The sequence below is a fragment of the Lynx rufus genome, unplaced genomic scaffold (assembly GCF_022079265.1).
Source record: "Lynx rufus isolate CCGP_SWC_20201006 ecotype Redwood Valley unplaced genomic scaffold, mLynRuf1.p SCAF_1, whole genome shotgun sequence".
Lineage (NCBI taxonomy): Eukaryota > Metazoa > Chordata > Mammalia > Carnivora > Felidae > Lynx > Lynx rufus.
In genome coordinates, this window is record NW_025814823.1 from 156646492 (window position 1) to 156667258 (window position 20767).

The 20767-nt window shown below is 33.5% G+C and overlaps 1 protein-coding gene across 4 annotated transcripts in view; it reads left to right on the plus strand.

The window, feature by feature from the left end:
- SLF1 (SMC5-SMC6 complex localization factor 1) overlaps positions 1 to 20767 on the plus strand; it is an 83521-nt gene that overhangs the window by 32038 nt on the left and 30716 nt on the right. For 2 of the 4 annotated variants that reach the window (XM_047089048.1, XM_047089051.1), the window contains exons 7-14: positions 1431 to 1577; positions 2876 to 3037; positions 3881 to 4003; positions 5100 to 5153; positions 6089 to 6247; positions 8049 to 8212; positions 15998 to 16129; positions 16712 to 16877. In XM_047089048.1, coding sequence (XP_046945004.1) covers positions 1431 to 1577; positions 2876 to 3037; positions 3881 to 4003; positions 5100 to 5153; positions 6089 to 6247; positions 8049 to 8212; positions 15998 to 16129; positions 16712 to 16877 — 1107 coding nt within the window. The remainder of the gene's footprint in view (positions 1 to 1430; positions 1578 to 2875; positions 3038 to 3880; positions 4004 to 5099; positions 5154 to 6088; positions 6248 to 8048; positions 8213 to 15997; positions 16130 to 16711; positions 16878 to 20767) is intronic. The other 2 variants (XM_047089060.1, XM_047089052.1) reach the window with 2 other exon arrangements.

Consider the following 20767-nt stretch of genomic DNA (forward strand, 5'->3'; position numbering starts at 1 on the left):
TGAACTTGGAGCAATGAAATGTACCTTAAGGAAGCATGTATGTGGCTCTCATGTAATATTTTTCAAATAGCAGCAACCAAAAAAAGGCATTATTAGTTTTATCCTAGAATAGCTAATGTTTAAGTATGCTCAGTTTCATATTGTGTTTTATAAAACAGACTCTTTAGTTGATGTACCAAGTTCTATACCTAGTAATTATTATTACTTAACCTAAACTAAAATGTTTTTAAATGTGACGAGAAAGAAATTAAAAATTTTGTTTTCACTGCATCTTTTACTGCATCAGAAATTTTACAAAGAGCATTTGAAGTAGTATTTGGAACTTCATAAAATGAACAGTGCCTTAAATTATATATGGAGAGATTAGATAAAACTTTACAACAGATTAAAATATTAAGGCAATTTTTTCTGGCTTTTCCAAAGTATAATTGATATTTATGTGATTTATAAGACTGCTTTCTATGACTACATGTACATGGTCTTAATAAGAGGCTTTTTGAGTCAGTCTATGAAAAATGCATTATAAACCACCGTATAAAAATTTTGACATATAGAAAGGAATTTAAAATGGAGTTACTAAAATAAACTTAGTTTTTATTTAACATGGAAAAAATCAAATGGAGATTTTGTGAAAGATAAGGAAATTAAGAAAAAGACATCAATTTATATTGGATTTAAAATTCAGGTAGAAATTTCTATTTTTAAAAATAAGTTTCTTTGTACAAAAAGCAGACTCTTAAATATAGAGAACTGGTGATTATCAGAGGGGAGGTGGGTGACAGGATGGGTGAAATAGGTGAACTTTGTTAAAGAGTACACTTACCATGATGAGCACTGTGTAATGTATAGAATTGTTGAATCCTTATATGCCCGTAACTAATATAATGAATATATATAATTTAGAATTCTTGTATAACTTTATAAAATGAATATAAACAATATGGTTTTAATACTTCTTACTCTATTATTAAACCTATGTTCTATAAAAAGATTTTTTTGAGGTGTTTTTATTTGATATGCCTAATAATGGCAAGTTTCTATTTGATCTCTAGTCTAAAATTATTTTTACAAATATTTGGAAAAATAAAATAATGGAGATAAATAACCTAATAGTGTTTTGACTGGTCACATGATAAATGGTGGGGAGAGGGGAAGAAAGATTCCAAGAAAGACTAAGTTAATAAAAGTACCTATATGAAATGTATATGTCAACACAGTATAAACCTTTCTGAACTAAAAATGTGTATTTCTCTGCTTCATCCAAATATAACTAAGACGTAATACAATTCACAAGGCTCTTTGCCATAGTTAATCTCATATGTATGTTACAGAAAACCTGCCTTCCTGAGTAGGTGTTTCTATTGTGACTTGCATTGGTTGAGGCTATATTGCATCCACAGTCTAACTAAAGTATTCTTACATGCACATAGAAAGAAAAGCAAAATCATGATGAAGATGTTAACGTTAGTTCTCTTTTGACTGGCCATCACAAAAAAGAAAAATTCAGAGATTCCAATAAAGATTTGAAATTTGTTAAAATGAGAGATGCCTTAGGAAGGTGCACGTATGGAAGTCAGGTAAGATCTTCTAAATGAAAAATAATTTATATTTTACAACTCTTTTCTAAATTTACCAAATGTAATGATATTCATAAAATTGCTTCTTCGTAATTACATTATAAAAATGTTTATAAGGCATTTGTATACAATTTTAAAAGTTTGCAAAAGTGACTGCTATCTATGCATCAGCTAGGTTAAGAAGTAAGAGCATTACCAGTTTTGTAAGATCCTGCTGTGTGTCATTTCTAAACTGTGTCCTCTTTTTCTCCCTCATACCCACAGATGACCTCTATCTTGGCATTTGTGTTATTTTCTTGTTTTTCATTACACTTTTGCCAGCTGTGTATTTATAATTTATGGTATTGATAGCCTTCTGTGACTTTTTTTTTGTGGTGCATATAATGTTTAATTGATTCACAACGCTTTTTTTTTTTTTTTTAAGAATTTTTTTTATTGTTTGTTTTTGAGAGAAAGCACATGCAAATGGGGAAGGGGCAGAAAGAGACAGAGAGGAATCCCAAGGAGGCTCCATACTCAGTGAGGAGCCCAAAGCCCAATGTGGGGCTCAGTCCCACCACTGTGAGATCACAACCTGAACCAATATGAAAGAGTCAGACGCTCAACCAGCTGACCCACCCAGGCACCCCTCACAACTTTATCTTTTATCCATTTTATTCATTCATATAAGTAAATTTTTGGGTTTCATTTTCTTGGTGTGTGTTTGATTGGTTTGTATTTGCAGTTATGAACGGTTGTGCCATGAACAGTGTGAACATTTTCTTACATGACTCTTGGCACACGTGTTCAGGAGTTTCTCTAGCTTAGGATATATTCCATGGAGTGGATTTGCTGTGTGGTAAGGACTGCATATTTAACTGTAGTAGGTGATGCCCAACTGTTTTCTAAAATGTTTTACTAATGTATACCCACTTTAACAATGGATGAGATTTCCTCTTGTATAAAACTATTATGTTTTTAACAGGGTATACTTGTGTTAGAAGTCAGACTCTTGAGGGGCCCGTGGGTGGCTCAGTCGGTTAAGCATCCGACGTCGGCTCAGGTCATGATCTGCCAGTTCGTGAGTTTGAGTCCCACCCCCGGGCTCTGTGCTGACAACTCAGAGCCTGGAGTCTGCTTGGATTCTGTGTCCTCCACTCTCTGCCCCTCCCCTGCTTGCGCTCTCTTTCTGTCTCTCAAAAAATGAATAAATGTTAAAAAAATTTTAAAACAAAAAGAAGTCAGACTCTTGAGTTTGTTTGGATTTTGTAATACATATCATTCATATTGAGATTTAATTGTGGTCTACATACTTATAGAAGGAAATTAAGAAAAAGGATGAAGATGTTCAAAGGAGTTATACTTTGAGGAAAAAACGCAAAAAAGGAAATGAAAGAGATTCCAGGAAAGACATTGAACGTAACAAAATTAGAAGTACCTCAAGAAAGCACATATATAGAGATGAGGTAAAACTTTGTAAGGTCAGCTAAACAGTTCATTTTTTCTGTTTCTTCTATAATAAAATCTAGACACAGAATCTTATTTTTAATATTGCTTGCTGTGTCAAATATAACCTGCACATCTTATGGAAAAAAATTGTCTTCAATTGGTCTGGTGTGATATTTATAACTAATGTTATAATTAACTTTGGTTTATAAGGAAAGTATTTTTACATGCATACACAAAGAAATTTGAATTAATAGCCAGGATTTTAAAATGTATTCTTTTTTGCCTGTCACAAAAAAGAAAAAGAAACAAAGTTTCCGAAAAAAGAAGCTAAAATTTCTAAAAAATTTCCTAAAATTCCTATGAAAAATACCTTGAGACTACATATGTATGTAGTTTGGGTAATACATTCCTAATCTAAATGTTAGTTTTTGTCTTTCTCTTCCCTGGTATAATACAGATTATTTTTGATAAGATGGCTTGTCTTTTGAATGGGATCCCTCTTGAGTTAATTTTTCTAGGGTACAAATTAATGTAAACTACAGCATGTTTACATACTATATTCAGAAAAATCTTGAGAAAAATGATAAAGGTAGACAAATAATGAATCATATTATGTGTGACCGTGCCAACAAAAAGGAGGTGGAGGAGAGATTCCAGGAAACATTAGGAATAGGTAAAACTCTCCAAATTAAAATGTTTGCTACTTTAAACTCTATTTCATTCTGTAATTTTTATGAAATATGATCGTAAAGGTCTTTGTTGAGATTAATGCTGCATGAATGAGTTGTTTTTGTATTCTTTTGTTCATTATGATACTTAGATTTGTGGTGAAATTGCTTTAGTACACTGTCTAAAGTACTTTTATGTGTATGCAGAAAGAAATGAAGAATTACATTTTTGCTGATGGTGCCAAAGAATCAAATCCCAAGGATGTCAGGACAGATGTGGATATTGTTGAAATAAAAAATGACCTAAGGAAGCACATATATAGAGCTCAGGTAGAACTTGCCGTACTAAAATTTTCTCTAGTTTCATGTCCTCCTTTGGTGTAGCCAAAATATAATAATAGTAATGACTCATTATTATATTTAACGTATCTTAAAATTTTCTCAGTTTATTCCTTTGTTATGAACAGTAATGTATTTGGACATTTAATAAGTAAGCTGAATTCTCTGCCATTTATAGCTCACTGACGCTAGAGATAAATTGGGTGTTTATAAACTGCTGTATCTTGGTGCAGTAATGCTTGCTAGCCTGATATTAGAGGACGACGGCTGGATAATGGCCTTTGTTCTGGGTCAGCCTCAGTTTTAGGCAGCTCTTGAGAGTTTGGGGGAAAGGGCTTTCTCAGTGATCTTGCCCTGCCCCCAGTGGTAGGAGATTGCTAATGATCTGGGACCCTGATCTTTTCTTGTACTTCTTCAGGAGTAAAGATTTTTTTTTCCTGTTCACTTACCCAGAGGCTTATGGCTTTTCACTTCTACATCCTAGGTGGAAGTCAAAGCTTTATCATTGTTTTAATTTGTATTTCTTTTGGTAATAGCAAGTTTGAGCATATTTTATACCTTCACTTACCATTTGTGTATTTCTGTCTCTGTCACCTGCATACTTAGATTCTTTTTCAGTTTTCCATTAGGTTATTTTATATCATTGTATCTGAAACTCATTATATAATCAGATTATTATCTCTTTTTATGTTGGTTGCAAATGATTTTCCAGTCTAATCTTTGAAACCAATATACAATTATAGATATTTTAGAACAGTGGAGGAAGATGGTTATTGTATAGAAAACATGACTACATTTTTTATTCTCTGGACTTTTATACAAAATGTTCTTCCCATTTGTATTTCTAATTATTAAAATACTAAGGACAGTGGACGTCTTCAGTTCTTCAAAGCGAATATGACTTTAATTTTTAAGTTATTTTAGTTTAGAAAGAGAAAATAGAGCATGTTCCAGATCAATTATAGCTATTAATATGCTTCTGAGTCTGTTCTGTAAGTTTCCCCAAGGTTTTATTTTTTTATACACTATAATGTATTGTTCTATCTGAAAAAAAATTAATTTTGGTAATATGGTTGCTATCTTGTAGGCTATCAGATACAGCTGCATTAGAATAGATAAACAACCAGTGTACAATATTGAGGTAAGGGGCTTGGAGCAGGGTGGTGATGGGGGCAAAAAATAAACTTTGTGTTTTGTCATTGTTATTTTGATATAAAGGAATGTGTTGTCTGTGTAGTAAAGCTTGCCATCAAATGTGAAATGTATGTTCTCTAATCAGTAATGAAAAAAAAGTAATATTCTGTTAAAGCTTTGAAAAAATTGTATATGGTAATAAAAACTGATAATGAGACTTAAAAACTTACCTTGTGCTCATCATGGATGAGTTATATACCCCTGTTCTCACATTTCCCAGCTTTTATGATTACTACTTCCATATTAAATTTTCAATTTAATATTTATCAAAGTACATATTTCCTTTATATTCATTGCTTTACAATTTATCTCATGTAGTCTTTCACAGTATTTCATTGTAGTTATATTTTGACCAAGGGGTCATTCAACTCTTAGAGTTATATTAATGTGCATCTTCAGAGTGATTCTGTGACACAATAGCAATTGTAACTGTTTGCAAACATTGATTGTGCTTGGTGACATCTTAATCTCTTTAGTATATCTTAATAGATGTAGTTTGCTTGTAAGCTTAAAGAAAACCAAAAAATAATTTTGCACCTAAAGAACTATGTGTAGTTTTAGTTCTGAGGTCTCCTCATTATCAGCCATACTTTGGAAATGCCTTTTAAAGTTTTCCTTTAGTGGTTGTATTTCCTCTTAATATTTAAGGCAACAGAGAATAATAAGTAAATCAATTAATAATGTATATTTTTGTAGTACCTTATAGTTATAAAACACATTCATATAAATAATCTTTTTGAACCACGTAACAATCCTGTGAAGTCATGAGGGCAGGAATTGTCTTCATTTTACAGATAGGAAAATTAAGTCTCCTAACTAATTTGATTTGCTCCCCAAATTTTTCTCTCTTTTGAGTTCTTGAATCTTTTTTTTTTTTTTTAGGCTAAAAATGCTGAATTTCCCAGAGGTGTATTAAATTTAATTGAAAGTCTCATAGAAGGACAGTTTTTTAAAGAGGCGATTGAAGAGCTTTCCTCATTACAGGCACATTATATCCCCCCTGTATGCCTTCTTCATGCTCTCCTAGAGAACATTCTGCAGGTAAGAGTAGTCCTAGGGGTTTATAATCTTTCAGAGAATGTTAAAATACGGACATTCTCATTTTTTATGTATTTACAGTTTGTCTTTTCAGTATTTTCCCCTCATTTTTAAAATTTATTTGTTTTTAAATGTTTTATTTTTGAGAGAGCACAAGTGGGGGAGAGGGCGGAGAGAGAGGGACAGAAGATATGAAGTGGACTCCGCACTGACAACAGCAAGGCAGTGTGGGGCTTGAACTCATCAATTGCGAGATCATGACCTGAGCATCCAGAGTCGGTCGCTCAACCAACTAAGCCACCTAGGTGCCCCTCCCTCATTTTAATAAGAAATGCTGTAGCCATATATTACATTTTTTTTCGTATATTTTGTATTTGGAGTTATTTCAAAACATTTGCTAAAAATTCACAATTTACTATTAGTCCCATAGAACTAACACAGCAATGGGAGACAAAATGGGACTTTAATGAATTTATAGGAATTCAGAATTACACAGCAAGGACTTGGTGGCACAAAAGAGAGCATTGATTGGCTGCTACAGGAGCATCTCACAGGAGTGATTTGTCTTGGTGAGTTCACCAGGATCCAGGCCTTGGCCTTCACTCTTAGATGTCTACAGCCTGATCTTGGTAATGTCCCAGAACTCATCCAAATTCAAGAGGTAAAATTATGCTGATTATAGCATAAGATTTAAAAACACGATTTACCTGGTACAGGATGTCAGAAAAAGCAGAGCAGCATTGTCAGTAATCTTCATTGTCTTCACCGGGTGAGCTGTTTTACAAATGCACTAAGGAACTTGAGTCATTCTGCAATCCTTCAGATGCTGGTTTGGGATGGGAGAAGTATATTCTGCTACTCTGGTGGAGGACGGTACAACTTTAGGCTAGGTAATGCAGAAGAAGGTGCAGAGGGAAGAGAGGGCTACTACCTCCCTCATATTTCCTTTTAGATAATCCCATTGTTGAGCTAGGAGGCAGCACTTTTGTGGAGGCCTGGTTTCCCACATGTGTCCAGGTGGGAACGTGGATCTCCTGCAGGCACAAGGTTGGTTTCTCATAAAGACTATATAAGGACTGGGTGTTAGATCTCTCTGGTGCATCCCAGCGAGTCCAAGACTTGAGATCGCGGCCCATTTCTTTTTTACTTTTAAACTATTTTCTAGGTACTACTTTGAGTGATCTAATTTACTTTCTTAGAATCTCTAAGATAATTTTCTCTTAGGAAAAATTTATCTGATTTTTTCTGTGGCGGTAAAGTAACTAACATAAAAATCTGATAACAATGATCAGGAAAGCCATTTGTACAGTGATAATCATTTTATTCATAGTATATGCAGACAATAAACACATTCCTTAAACTGTGAATACCAGCAAGAACAGCTTCTCAAAGTTAGCTTTCTAATTATGTTCTTCATCGTAGTGCCAATTTGAAGAAATAACAAACGTAAGCTATGTCAGACTAATGTTGGTGATAACTAAGCATATTGCATGAAAAGCTTTTTACCTTTAATTCCTCTCAGGTCACATTTGGGCACTCTTAATCTCACTATAATCATGAAAAGTAGAGTGGACATTTCATATAAGTTAGTGTCAATAGCTGGGATTACCTAATGTATAGAAACGTATTTAGAATGTGTGTCTTTCTCAGTTGCAGTGTTTAACTAGTTAAATATAATAACTTCCAAATACATCTATTTGGGAAAAAAGTTAGGTCATGGTTATTACAGTTGTAGGCTAGAGGAACAGTTAAAGTGAATTTTTAGCTGTAGCGTTTTACTTGTTTGTTTATTTTTAAACAATAGGATAACATAGATACATTTTCTGGCCGATACTTTCATATATTGTCTGCTCTTCTTCACCTACATCCTCCTTGGAAGTCCCCAGCCATGTCAAGATATTACTTAGAGCTGTTTCAGTGTCCAACTTGTATGAAAGGAGCATGGTCTCTCATAGAAGTGCTTATCAGGTAAGGAATTTGACATGTGAGGATGCTTAATTTTATCTCATTTTGCTATATATGTTTTAGACAAAAATGAAAGAAGTACATTTCATGTAGAAAAAGTTTATGTGTGTGTATAGTATGTTGTATTTCTTATAAAACTCACAAAAAGGTCAAGTCTAGATTGGTCATATTTGTCATTTAGTTTCTTTACAAAAGAAAGAAGTTTAATGAAATAGACAGGAAAAGCAAATCATTATTTGTTTTGATTTTTTTAACAAAATTATATGTGTATATATTGTTTTAAAATCTAATTAAAATTTATTGAATATGGAGATCATCAAATTTTGGTCATCAAAAGTGTAAACATCGGTATCCATATATATTCTCTCTTACAGTGTTTTGTGGGGGTTTTTTTAGCTAGAAATCTGAATTTTGAAACAAATTAGTGTTCCCTAAAGAGTCATTCCTTTTGTGTCTCTGCATGTTTTCTTCCTAGATTCTTCTTTTTGTCTTGAAGATGTTTCTCTGGAAATCCTTTTTAATTCTCTTTCTTTGTACCAAACCATGAAGGTTTTTTTTGTTTTTGTTTTGTTTTGTTTTGTTTTTCTTCTCTGATAGCTCCCTGTACCTGGTAGCCTGCTTTTGTTTGGAAAGTACTTCCTTATCCAAGTGTTCAATTTTAGGACACTCCATCATGGTGAGAGAAAGGATGCTTGACTAGCCAGGCAAAGGCTAGACCTTTGATTATCTCTTTGAGATTATAAAGATTATATCTTTGAGATTATATAAAGATATAAAGGTTGTGATATATTGGAAGTGAACTAATCACCTGGCTAGCATGCTTTTTGTTAATTCTTTCAACAAGTGTTTATTGAGTATTTATTGGGAGCCGGGCACTGTGCAACATATAGGGGATATCTTTTTTTTATCTGGGGATAAAAAGATAAATAAAAAAGCAGTTCCTTCATTTTTTTAAAAAAATGATTGTTTATTTTTGAGAGAGAGCATAGGCACACACGTGAGCAGAGGAAGGGCACAGAGAGAGGGAGAAAGAATTGTAAGCAGGTTCCATGCTGTCAGCTCAGAGCTCTGCAGAAGGTGGAATTCACAAACCTTGAGATCATGATCTGAGCAAAACTCAAGAAGTTGGGTGCTCAACCAACTGAGCCACCCAGGCGCCAGTTCCTTCACTTTTGAAGGTGACTGAGATATAAATACAATTCTAAAGCACCAGTACTAGTCCAACATTTGTATAAAATGTGAAGATATATGGGTTATGTATTTACAAATCTGCATCTTTACTGTTATTGTCATTATTTAAAAGCCCTCATGGCTTCATATGTAAACTATTGCAATACCTGCTTTATTGATCTTGATTCTACTTTTTGCCCTTTATCTTCCAGAGTACCTCAGTATATTCTTACCAAAGTAATGTTGTCATTTCCCAGATAAAGTTTTCCATTAACTGACACATCACCTATAAGATACAATTGGAATTCCTTAGCAAAACATGTAAGACCTTTTGTGATTTAGCTGCTGTATATGGCTCTATTCTCATCTTCATTATTTTCCCAAATGTGCTCAGTAACTAAACTATTTTTCATTTCCTATCCCTTTGCTCTTATGTTTTCTCTGCCTAAAGATACCTCTATTCCTGAACCCCATGAATATCTAGCCAATTCCTAATTATACTTCAACTTATAACTCAGATGCCACTTCGTAATTCTTGCCCTTTCCTCTAAGTTGTTTGTCACTCACTTCAGCTTCTGACTTTTTCAAGAGTAGAGCCCAGTTTTTCTAAGGCTTTTTTTTTTTTTTTAATTCAGGTATAGTTAACACACAGTGTTATATTAGTTTTCAGACATACAATATAACGATTCAACAATTCTTTACATTACTCGGTGCTCATAATGGTGAGTGTACTCTTTAATTCCCAATACCTATTTTGGCCATCTACCTACCCATCCATCTCCCTTCTGACATCCACCAGTTTGTTCTCTGTATCTAAGAGTTTGGTTTATTTTGTCTGTTTATTTATTCATTTATTTTGTTTCTTAAATTCCACATATGAGTGAGATCATGTGGTATTTGGCTTTCTCTGACTTACTTTTTTCATTTAACATTATACCATGTGGATCCATCCATGTTGTTGAAAATGGCAAGAGTTTTTGTTTTTTTGTTTTATGGCTGAGTAATACTCCATTGTAAAGAAATTGATTCATCTCTGGATGGATACTTGGGTTGCTTCCATACACTGACTATTGTAGATAATGCTGCAGTAAACACAATGCATATATCTTTTCCAATTAGTGTTTTTATTTCCTTTGGGCAAATACCCAGGAGCAGAATTATTGAATCATATGGTTATATCTATTTTTAATTTTTTGAGGAACCTCCATACTATTTCCCAAAGTGGCTTCACCAGCTTGCATTAACACCAACTGTACAAGGGTTCCTTTTTCTCCACATCCTTGCCAACACTTGTTTTTTTCTTGAGTTTTGATTTTGGCCTTTCTCATAGGTGTGAGGTGATACCATGGTGGTTTTGATTTGCATTTCCCTAACGATGAGTGATGTCAAGCATCTTCTCAAGTGTCTGTTGGCCATCTGGAAGTCTTCTTTGGAGAAATGTCTGTTCATATCTTCTGCCCATTTTTAATTAGATTATTTGTTTTTTGGGGGTGTTGCATTGTAGAAGTTCTTTATATATTTTGGCTATTAACCCCTTATCAGATATATCGTTTGCAGATATCTTCTCCCATTCAGTAGGCTGTCTTTTTGTTTTGTTGATGGTTTCTTTTGCTAGATCCAAGCATTTTATTTTGGTACAGTTCCAGTAGTTTAATTTTGCTTTTATTTTCCTTGCTTTAGGGGACATAGCTAGAAAAATGTTTCTGCGGCTGATGTCAAAAAGATTGCTGCCTGTGTTTTCTTCAAGGGATTTTATGGTTTCAGGTCTCACATTTAGGTCTTTCATCCATTTTGAGTTTATTTTTGCATGTGGTGTAAGAAAGTGGTCCAGTTTTATTCTTTAGCATATAGCTGTCTGTCCAGTTTTCCCAACACCATGTGTTGAAAAGACTGTCTTTTTTTCTCATATATTCTTAATCTTCTTGGCCATGGATTAATTGACCACATAATTGTGGGTTTCTTTCTGGGTTTTCTCTTCTATTCCATGGATCTGTGTGTCTCTTTTTGTGTCAGTACATATGGTTTTTGATTACTACAGCTTTGTACTATATCTTGAAATTGGCGATTGTGATACCTCCAGTTTCATTGTTTTTTTTTTTAATTTATTTTTTTTAATGTTTACTAATTTTTGAGAGACAGATTGTGAGTGGGAGGTGGACAGACAGAGAGGGAGACACAGAATCTGAAGCAGGCTCCAGGCTCAGAGGTGTCAGCACCGAGCCCAACATGGGGCTCGAACTCAAGAACCACAAGATCATGACCTGAGCTGAAGTCAGACACTTGACCAACTGAACTACCTAGGCACCCCCAGTTTTATTCTTCTTAAGATTTCTTTGACTACTGGGGCCTTTTGTGGTTCTATTTTAATATTACTTGTTCTGTCTCTGTAAAAAATGCTGTTGATATTTTGGTAGGGATTGCGTTAAATCTTTAGATTAATTTGAATAGTGTGGGCATTTTAACAATATTGGTTCTCCCAGCACATGAGCCTGGAATATCTTGCTTTTTCTTTGTATCACCTTCAGTATCTCTCATCAGTGTTTTATAGTTTTCAAAGAACAGTTCTTTCACTTCCTTGGTTGAGTTTATTGCTATGTATTTTATACTTCTTGGTGCAATTGTGGATGGAATGGTTGCCTAATTTTTTTCTTTCTGCTACTTCACTACTAGTGTACAGAAATAAAACAGATTTCTATATATTGATTTTGTATCCTACAACTTGACTGAATTCATTTATCATTTCTTATAGTTTCTTGGTGGAGTCTTTAACATTTTTCTTTTTTTTTTCTTTTTTACATTTATTTTTGAGAAAGAGAGAGACAGAACGTGAGCAGGGGAGGGGCAGAGAGAGAGGGGGACACAGAATCCGAAGCAGGCTTCAGGCTGTGAGCTGTCAGTACAGAGCCCGATGCAGGGCTTGAACTCAAGAACCGTGATATTATGACGGGAGCCAAAGTTGGTTGCTTAATTGACTGAGCCACCCAGGCACCCCTAACATTGTCTATATATAGTATCCCATCATCATCTGTAAATAGTGAAAGTTGTACTTCTTCCTTACCAATTTGGATGCCTTTTATTTCTTTTTCTTGTCTGATTGCTGTGACTAGGACTTCCAGTATTATATTGAATAAAAGTAGTGATAGTGGACATCCTTGCCTTGTTCCTGACTTTAGGGGGAAAGCTCTCAGTTTTTCACTATTAGGGATGATGTTAGCTGTAGGTTTTTCATAAGTGACCTTTAGTATGTTGAGGTATGTTCCCTCAATACCTACTTTGTTGAGGGTTTGTATCATGAATGGATTTTGTACTTCGTCAACTGCTTTTTCTGTGTCTCTTGAAATGATCATATGGTTTCTATCTTTTCTCTTGTTGATGTGATGTATCATGTTGATTGATTTGTGAATATTGAACTACTCTTGCATCCCCTGAATAAGTCCCACTTGATCGTGATGAATTGTTTTTTAGATGTATTGTTAAATTTGGTTTGCTAATATTTTGTTGAGAATTTTTACATCTTTATCAGTTATTGGCCTAGAGTTTTCTTTTTTTCTGTGATCTTAATCCAGTTTTGGTATCAAGGTAATGCTGGCCTCAGAATGAATTTGGAAGCTTTTTTTCCTCCTCTATTTTTTGAAATAGCTTGAAAACAGTAAGTTTTAAATTGTCTTTAAATGTTTGGTAGTATTCACCTGCGAAATCATCTGGTCCTGGACTTTTGTTTGTTGAGAGATTTTTGATTACTGATTTGCATTGCTAGTAATCAGTCTGTTCAAATTTTCTTTTTTTTCCTGATTCAATTTTGTGAGGTTGTATGTTTCTGGGAATTTATGTTTCTTTTATGTTGTCCAATTTGTTGGCATATAATTTTTTATAATACTCTCATAGTCCTTTATATTTCTATGGTTTAAATTGTTATTTCTCCTCTCCTTCATTTCTGAATTTGTTTGAGTCCTGTTTCTAGTTTGTCAATTTTGTTCACCTTTTCAAAAAAGTAGCTCCTTGTTTCATTGATTTTTTTTAAGTCTCTATTTCATTTATTTCTGCTTTAATCTTTATAATTTCCTTCTTTCTGTTGGCTTTAGGCTTGGTTGTTCTTTTTAGGTTTAAGGTTAAGTTGTTTACTTGAGATGTTTCTTTCTTCTTGACATAGACCTGTATTGCTATAATCTTCCCTCTTAGAACAGCTTTTGCTGTATCTCAAAGATTTTGGACCATTATATTTTTATTTTCATTCATCTCTGTGTATTTTTTTTATTTCCTCTTTGATTTCTTGGTTGACCCATTCATTGTTGAGTAGCATGTTATTTAACATCTGTGTATTTGTGTTCCAATTTTTTTTTTTTTTTTTGTGGTTGATTACTAGTTTCATACTTTGTGGTCAGAATAGATGCGGGATATGATTTCAATCTTATTAAAATTGTTGAGATTTTTTTGTAGCCTAACGTGATCTTTTCTGCAGAATGTTCTGTGTGCATTTGAAAATAAGGTGTATTTTGCAGGTTTTGGATGGAATGTTCTGAATATATGTTAGATCCATCTGGTCCAATGTGTCATTCAGTGGCACTATTTCCTGGTTGATTTTCTGTCTGATCTATCCAGTGATGTAACGGGGTGTTAAAAGTCCCCTACTGCTATTGTATTACTATCGATTTCTTCCTTTATGTCTGTTAATAGTTGCTTTATTTATTTTCATGCTCCCATGTTGGGTGCATAAATACTTAAAATTGTTATATCTTCTTCTTGGATTATTCCCTTCTGGTTATGTAGTGTCCTTTGTCTCTTGTTACAGTCTTTGTTTTAAAGTCTGTTTTGTCTGGTGTAAGTATTGCTACCCCAGCTTTCTTTTTGCTTCCATTTGCATAATGTTTTCCCATCTCTTCACTTAAATGCTCAGTTTTAAACATCTCTATCCTTAGTCTTATACAATATCTGGAATGTAATAAATGCTTAATAAATGTTCAGATCAATTAATTGATACAATAGGAGGTGGAATTACAAGTAGACTTTTTAATAAACAAATACCCAGATTTCATTTCAAAACAATTGGGTTCATTGGGAGTCAGAAAGAAGGTGTTTAGGGAAGTGGTAGGCATATAGATGAGCTGGATAATATTAGTCTACTTTTAAATATATTTGAAATATTCCCTAAAATATGTTTTTGGGGTTTTTTTAATTTTTTTTTTAATTTTTTTTTTTAAATGAAAGATCCTATGGTGTCCAGCTCTGGCACTTTTCAGATAGACTAATTATATAGGCATAGAACATCTTCTAGAAGAGATTTCAGTATTGTTAAATTAAATTTTAACAGTCATTCATGACCCTCCTAACCTGACAATGTGGTATTCAAAAAGAAGATGGGAAAGGTGGAGACAGGTAGAAAATTACAAGTACATTGTTTATATAATTGATAATAAATTTGGAACATTATTATAAGTATTGTTACGTAGGATTTCTTAGTCCTAGACTTCTGAGTAATTGCACACCCTCTTTAAAAAAAAAAAAACTATACAACTTTGGTGTCCAACCCAGTAGCCAATAGTCATATGTGACCATATTTAATTTTAAGATTAGGGGCGCCTGGGTGGCTCTGTTGGTTGACAACTGACTTCGGCTCAGGTCATGATCTCGCAGTTTGTGGGTTCGAGCCCCGTGTCGGGCTCTGTGCTGACAGCTCGGAGCCTGGAGCCTGCTTCGGATTCTGTGTCTCCCCCTCTCTCTGCCCCTCCCCTGCTCATGCTCTTTCTCTCTCTCTCTCTCTCTCTCTCAATAATAAATAAACGTTAAAAAAATTAAAATAAATAAATAAATAAATTTAAGATTAAAATTCAAGTCTTCAGTTGCACATTTCACATGTTCAGCAGGACATATCCCATCATCACCGAAAGTTCTGTTGGACAGTACGGCTATAGTAGATGAAAAGAAAATATTAAATTTTTAAAAATGCATATTTATTTATTTTAAGAGAGAACACACTCACACCCAAGTACGGGGGCTGGGGGGGGGGGGCGCAGAGAGAGAGGGAGAGAAAGAATCACAAACAGACTCTGTGCTGTCAGCACAGAGCCCAACAGGAGGCAGGAGGCTCTATCCCACAAACCAAATCATGACCTGAGCCGAAATCTTGAGTCAGATGCTTAGCCGACAGAATGACCCAGGTGCCCCAATATTAAATTTTTTAAACTCTTAAAAAATAGCCTTAAATGACCTTAATTTTACTAGATAATAACAACAAATAATCTTGAGTAAGAAGAGGACTATAGAAAGTATTCTAAGAGACTATAGCTTATCATCTGAATTGAAAGTGTTTAATGAAATACATAATTTTTTGGTCTTTATCAATGAAATAAAGAATAGAGTACCATTTGGCTATTAAATATTACAGTCGTTTACAAACAGAAATGAGATCTGTATTACTAAAAATTAAATGTCATGAGATATTTGACATGGTTTAATTTTTAAAGGAAGAAAACATACTAATGAAATATTGTTGATTAGTTTTATAGTTTGTTGAAGCAAATTTCATTACATTTCTAATAATTCTCTCAAAGAAATACTTTGTCCACAGAATATTCATTAAATTGCTTGTATGTTACAAATTATTGGGTTCATGTTCTTCAGGTCTTGTCTTTACAATGAAAGTTTTTGTCATCAAATTTCGAAAAATATTATTGGCAGTAAGGTGCTCCACCTGACCCTGCTCAAATTTTTCTTTAATTTAGTGGAAAGTGAAGTGCGACATCTGAGCCAAAAGTAAGTTTAATCATAAAGAAAATTTTTTCTATATTTATATTGTTTTATGTATTATTTTTCTAATTTATGTACATCTAAAAAGTCACCTTGTTTTCTAGTTTAAAGTAGATTTGTTTTGTTTTAAAACATGGTTGTAGACATAGTCTTTCAGTAAAGTTTTTTATGTTCTTTATGTGGCTTCAGTTCACATTTTTGTTTTTCACTAATTTAGACATTTGGATAGGTAAAATTTCATATATTTTTCAGGGTTTATGTATTTTTTAATTCTTAAGTAATGGAATACCTAAGTGGAAGTTCTACTGGGTTTTTTAACATTGAATCTGTAATATCCATGATAAGTTTTGTGTATGTTCTAAGACATGCAGTTAGATTACTATTTGTGTTTTTTGATCATTATATTGAATTATAATCATTTTTCATATTGTGCTCTTTATTATAATTTTGTTAAAATCTTTATATATTACACCCTTTCTATATTTAGAAATCACTAGATCGTTTTGTGTTATGGCAAAAGATATTATGCCTAATGACTATAGTGATCAAGTTGGCATAAAAATATACTTTGATTCATATTTTCATTAGGTTGTATGACTGGTCAGATTCTCAGAGTCTGAAAATAACAGGAAAAGCAATTCTTCTTGAAATCTTTTGGTCAGGAAATGAGGCCTCTGGGCTTTTGACCAAACCACTAAATATGCTTTTGGAGTGGACCATATATTCTCACAAGGAAAAATGCAAGTCTAATGATGTAAGTAGAATTGATTTACAAATGAATAATGACCTATGAAAAAGCACATCTTTGAGTTACACATCTTTTGTCTTTATTCTTTGAACAGTTTGAATAAAAGTAAAATCTCTCCAAATGTATCATTGTTTTCTGTTCATTTAGGTTTTATTGTAAAAGATCCTTAGAAGTTGGTTTCTTCATCATCTTACATCTGGGTGTAGTAGCTAGGGACAGTTTTTTGATCATTACTGCTAAGATATCTGAATTCACTTACTCTAGATTTTTTACGTTTGTACAATTTCAATTCTTACGGAACCTATGATTTTAAAAACTGAGTCCATACAATTTTTTGTGTGTACAAATAGAAAGTTTTACTTGTTTTTAAAACTACCTTTGTGGTTGTTAGTTATTTCTTCATAAGTAGATCTTGCTTGTCATTAGAAATTTAAAGTACGGTGATTTTAGTGTATTACCTATCTGAAGGGTAGTTGGGAAAATTAAATGCACTGAAATATGTAAGGTGCATTGCAACATACTGTGCCATGTTTTGGATGCATAATAACCATTTATCACCTTTCTTCTCTTGAGAATAATCTGCCTTTGGGACTTAATTGTCTGCTTTTTGTGTGTTAATATCATTGATTTCTGCTTATAATTTTTTTCAGACTGTTATTTAAATTATAGTTAGTGAACATACAGTGCAATATTGGTTTAAGCAGTAGAATTCAGTGATTCATCACTTACATATAACACCCAGTGCTCATCACAAGTGCCCTCCTTAATACCCATCACCCAACTAGCCCATGCCCCACCACCTCCCTCTGTTCTCTGTCATTAAGAGTCTCTCAGCTGTTCATAATTTTTTTAGTTCTTTCCTTTTATATCTTGAATATTTGGATCTATTTTCTTTTTAGTCCTTATTTCTAATATACTCAAAATAAATTGCCTTTGACTACAGATTGAGATTTATTCACAGGTTTTAATACTTCAGTGTGCTGTTAGTGTTTTTTTTTCCCCAATGTTTTTTATTGTCAGTTATGAATTCTTTGATTCAAGAAGCATTTCAATATGCTTTAAAACTTCTAAATGGATATATTTTTGTTATGATTAATGGATATGTTTGTTTGTGCTTTTTTGTTAATTTCTAATGTAAATTATAGTTAAAAAAATGAGCCCTGTATTTCTGGCATGTGAAGTTAACTGAACTTTACTTTTCGAGTCCATGTAAGATCAGAGTAAACAGTATATTTTCCCCATTGTGTTAAATTCCTCTCTGTCACTTTTAAGTCAAATTTAATAATTGCCTTAATTAATACTTCTGAATCTACTTTGTAAATTTGTTCCTTTTTTCTTTCTTTCTTTTTTTTTTATTTTAACCATTTGTTTGTGTAGATGATGCATAGTGTTTTAGGTGGAGAATTCTGGTGTCAAATGGCCATAAGTCTATTCTTTCTCCAGGAAAATTCTTACATAGTTTCTCTTCTCATATTTCCTCTGATTGACTTTTTCTGCTCTACTTTTTTTAGTTCCAATTAAACTTACTATACTTTCTCCATGTGTCTTCTGTGCTTTTTCCTTGTCATCTAGATTTTCAGGACTTTCATATTGTGAAGCATTCTAGGTAGTGTCTTTTCATTTAATTTTTAATTCACTAGTCTCTTTTCAGTAGTGTCTAATATGTTGTTAAACATGACTATTGTATTTTTACGTTTTGTATGTTTGCCAATTTTAGACGTTTTTACTTCCTAATTACTATGACGTGTTTTTATGGTTTCTGGTTGCCTACAAAATATTCAAGGTTTTCTTTCGTTTTTCAACGTGGCAGTAATAAATTTATAGTCTTTGACTGACTGTTGCATATCTGAAGGCTTCGTAAGTCTACCTGTTTTCTCCTGTTAACTTCTCTTGTGTTTTATATATTCTCTTATGAGCTAGTTATCATTTACTATATGCCATAAATCACATTTGAGGGGCACCTGGGTGGCGCAGTCGGTTAAGCGTCCGACTTCAGCCAGGTCACGATCTCGCGGTCCGTGAGTTCGAGCTCGCGTCGGGCTCTGGGCTGATGGCTCAGAGCCTGGAGCCTGTTTCCGATTCTGTGTCTCCCTCTCTCTCTGCCCCTCCCCCGTTCATGCTCTGTCTCTCTCTGTCCCAAAAATAAATAAACGTTGAAAAAAAAAAAAATTAAAAATAAATAAATAAATAAATAAATCACATTTGAAAAATTATTTGTAAAAACAATAACATGACAAAGACAGAATATCTTCCTCTGGAGAGAATTTCTGTTGCCAGGTTTGAGGGTTCCTGGGTAATCCCAAGTGAAGTACAGGGCTACAAATACAAACAGTTTTTATTAGGCCTTGGGCTATGGCTTTTATACTCCTTTTCCTCTGGGCTCCAAAAACCGCAGTTTTATATCTCAGCTCTTTCTCTGGATTCAACAAGTGTCCTTAGGGTAAAGTCATCTAGCTTTGAGTGCCTCATTTGGCTTTTTACCTTCTCCTAGATCTTGGCTTAGCAATTTCTTAATCGGTTTCCAGAAGATGTTTTACTTATTTTATTCAACATTTTTAGTTTTCTTCTTTAACAGCATATATTTGAATTACTTAGGCCTCTATTATCAGAAACGGAAGCCCTTACTGGTCTTTCAGAATTCTGTTTAGGTGGTACCTGAGGCTTTAAAAAAAGAAAATTCTTTTAAAGGCCCCAAACTTTCTTTAATTTGGCATTAAAAAGGGAGAATTATTTCCGAGTATTGCTTGTCTCTGTGACCAAGGAGTTGTATTATGTGGCAATAACCAAGTGAGTAGTCTTATTTAAAAAAACAGGGTTAAAAAAAAAAAAAAGGGTTATATACATGTGTGTAAGTTAGTCAACATAAAATGATACTTCATCGGCAGTTGAGTTTAATACTTCTGTAATACTTTTAAGATAAAACTGATAACATTCTGGGGCGCCTGGGTGGCTCAGTCGGTTAAGCGTCCGACTTTGCTCAGGTCATGATCTCACGGTCCGTGGGTTCGAGCCCTGCGTCGGGCTCTGGGCTGACAGCTCAGAGCCTGGAGCCTGTTTCGGATTCTGTGTCTCCCTCTCTCTCTGACCCTCCCCTATTCATGCTCTCTCTCTCTCTGTCTCAAAAATAAATAAATGTTAAAAAAAATTAAAAAAAAAACTGGTAACATTCTTATTAATTACTGTCTGTCTTTTTATGTACTTTTTAGATCATAGAATCATTAGGGATAGAAAATATTTTCTTATTATGGAGCATTTCTTTTTTATCCATTTGGGTTATATAGATTAAATTACTCATTTATAACTGAAAATAATAATAACACTGACATTTTCACAGTTTTACAAAAGTACTGTCAAAGGTAGAAATTTACTCAGGAAATGCTGATGTAAATAATAACAGATTTACCCGTATTTAACTTAAAGATTTTTGTTCAGATTTTTAAATAAATTAAACATTTTGTGAAGCATTGCAGTTGTAGCATCGGTTATAATATTAGAACTTGACAGATGAAACTTTAAACTTGACAGATTAATATTTTATTTAACATTTGAATTGTGTAAATTCATATAAACTGGTTTTTGTGTGTATGTGTTACCTTATCTGCTAGAATTCATTCTTGAACTAATTAAATCTTTTTGGCAGTTTCCAATTTCAAGAATTCCATGCATGTTCACAGACATCATTTTCTGTACTATAAAGCATTTGTTTCTTGATTTGCTGAGTTGAAGCATTCAATTTAAGTCATTAGCTAAACAGAAGTCCTCAGTTTATGCTAATATTGTTTTGTCATAATGTCAATCAGCAAGTGTTGCAGAGTGACACAATGGCAGTGAATTTCATTGTCATTAATCTGAGAAAGCTTTGGGCTTTCCTTGGCAAAGAGCAGAGGTGAGCTGTG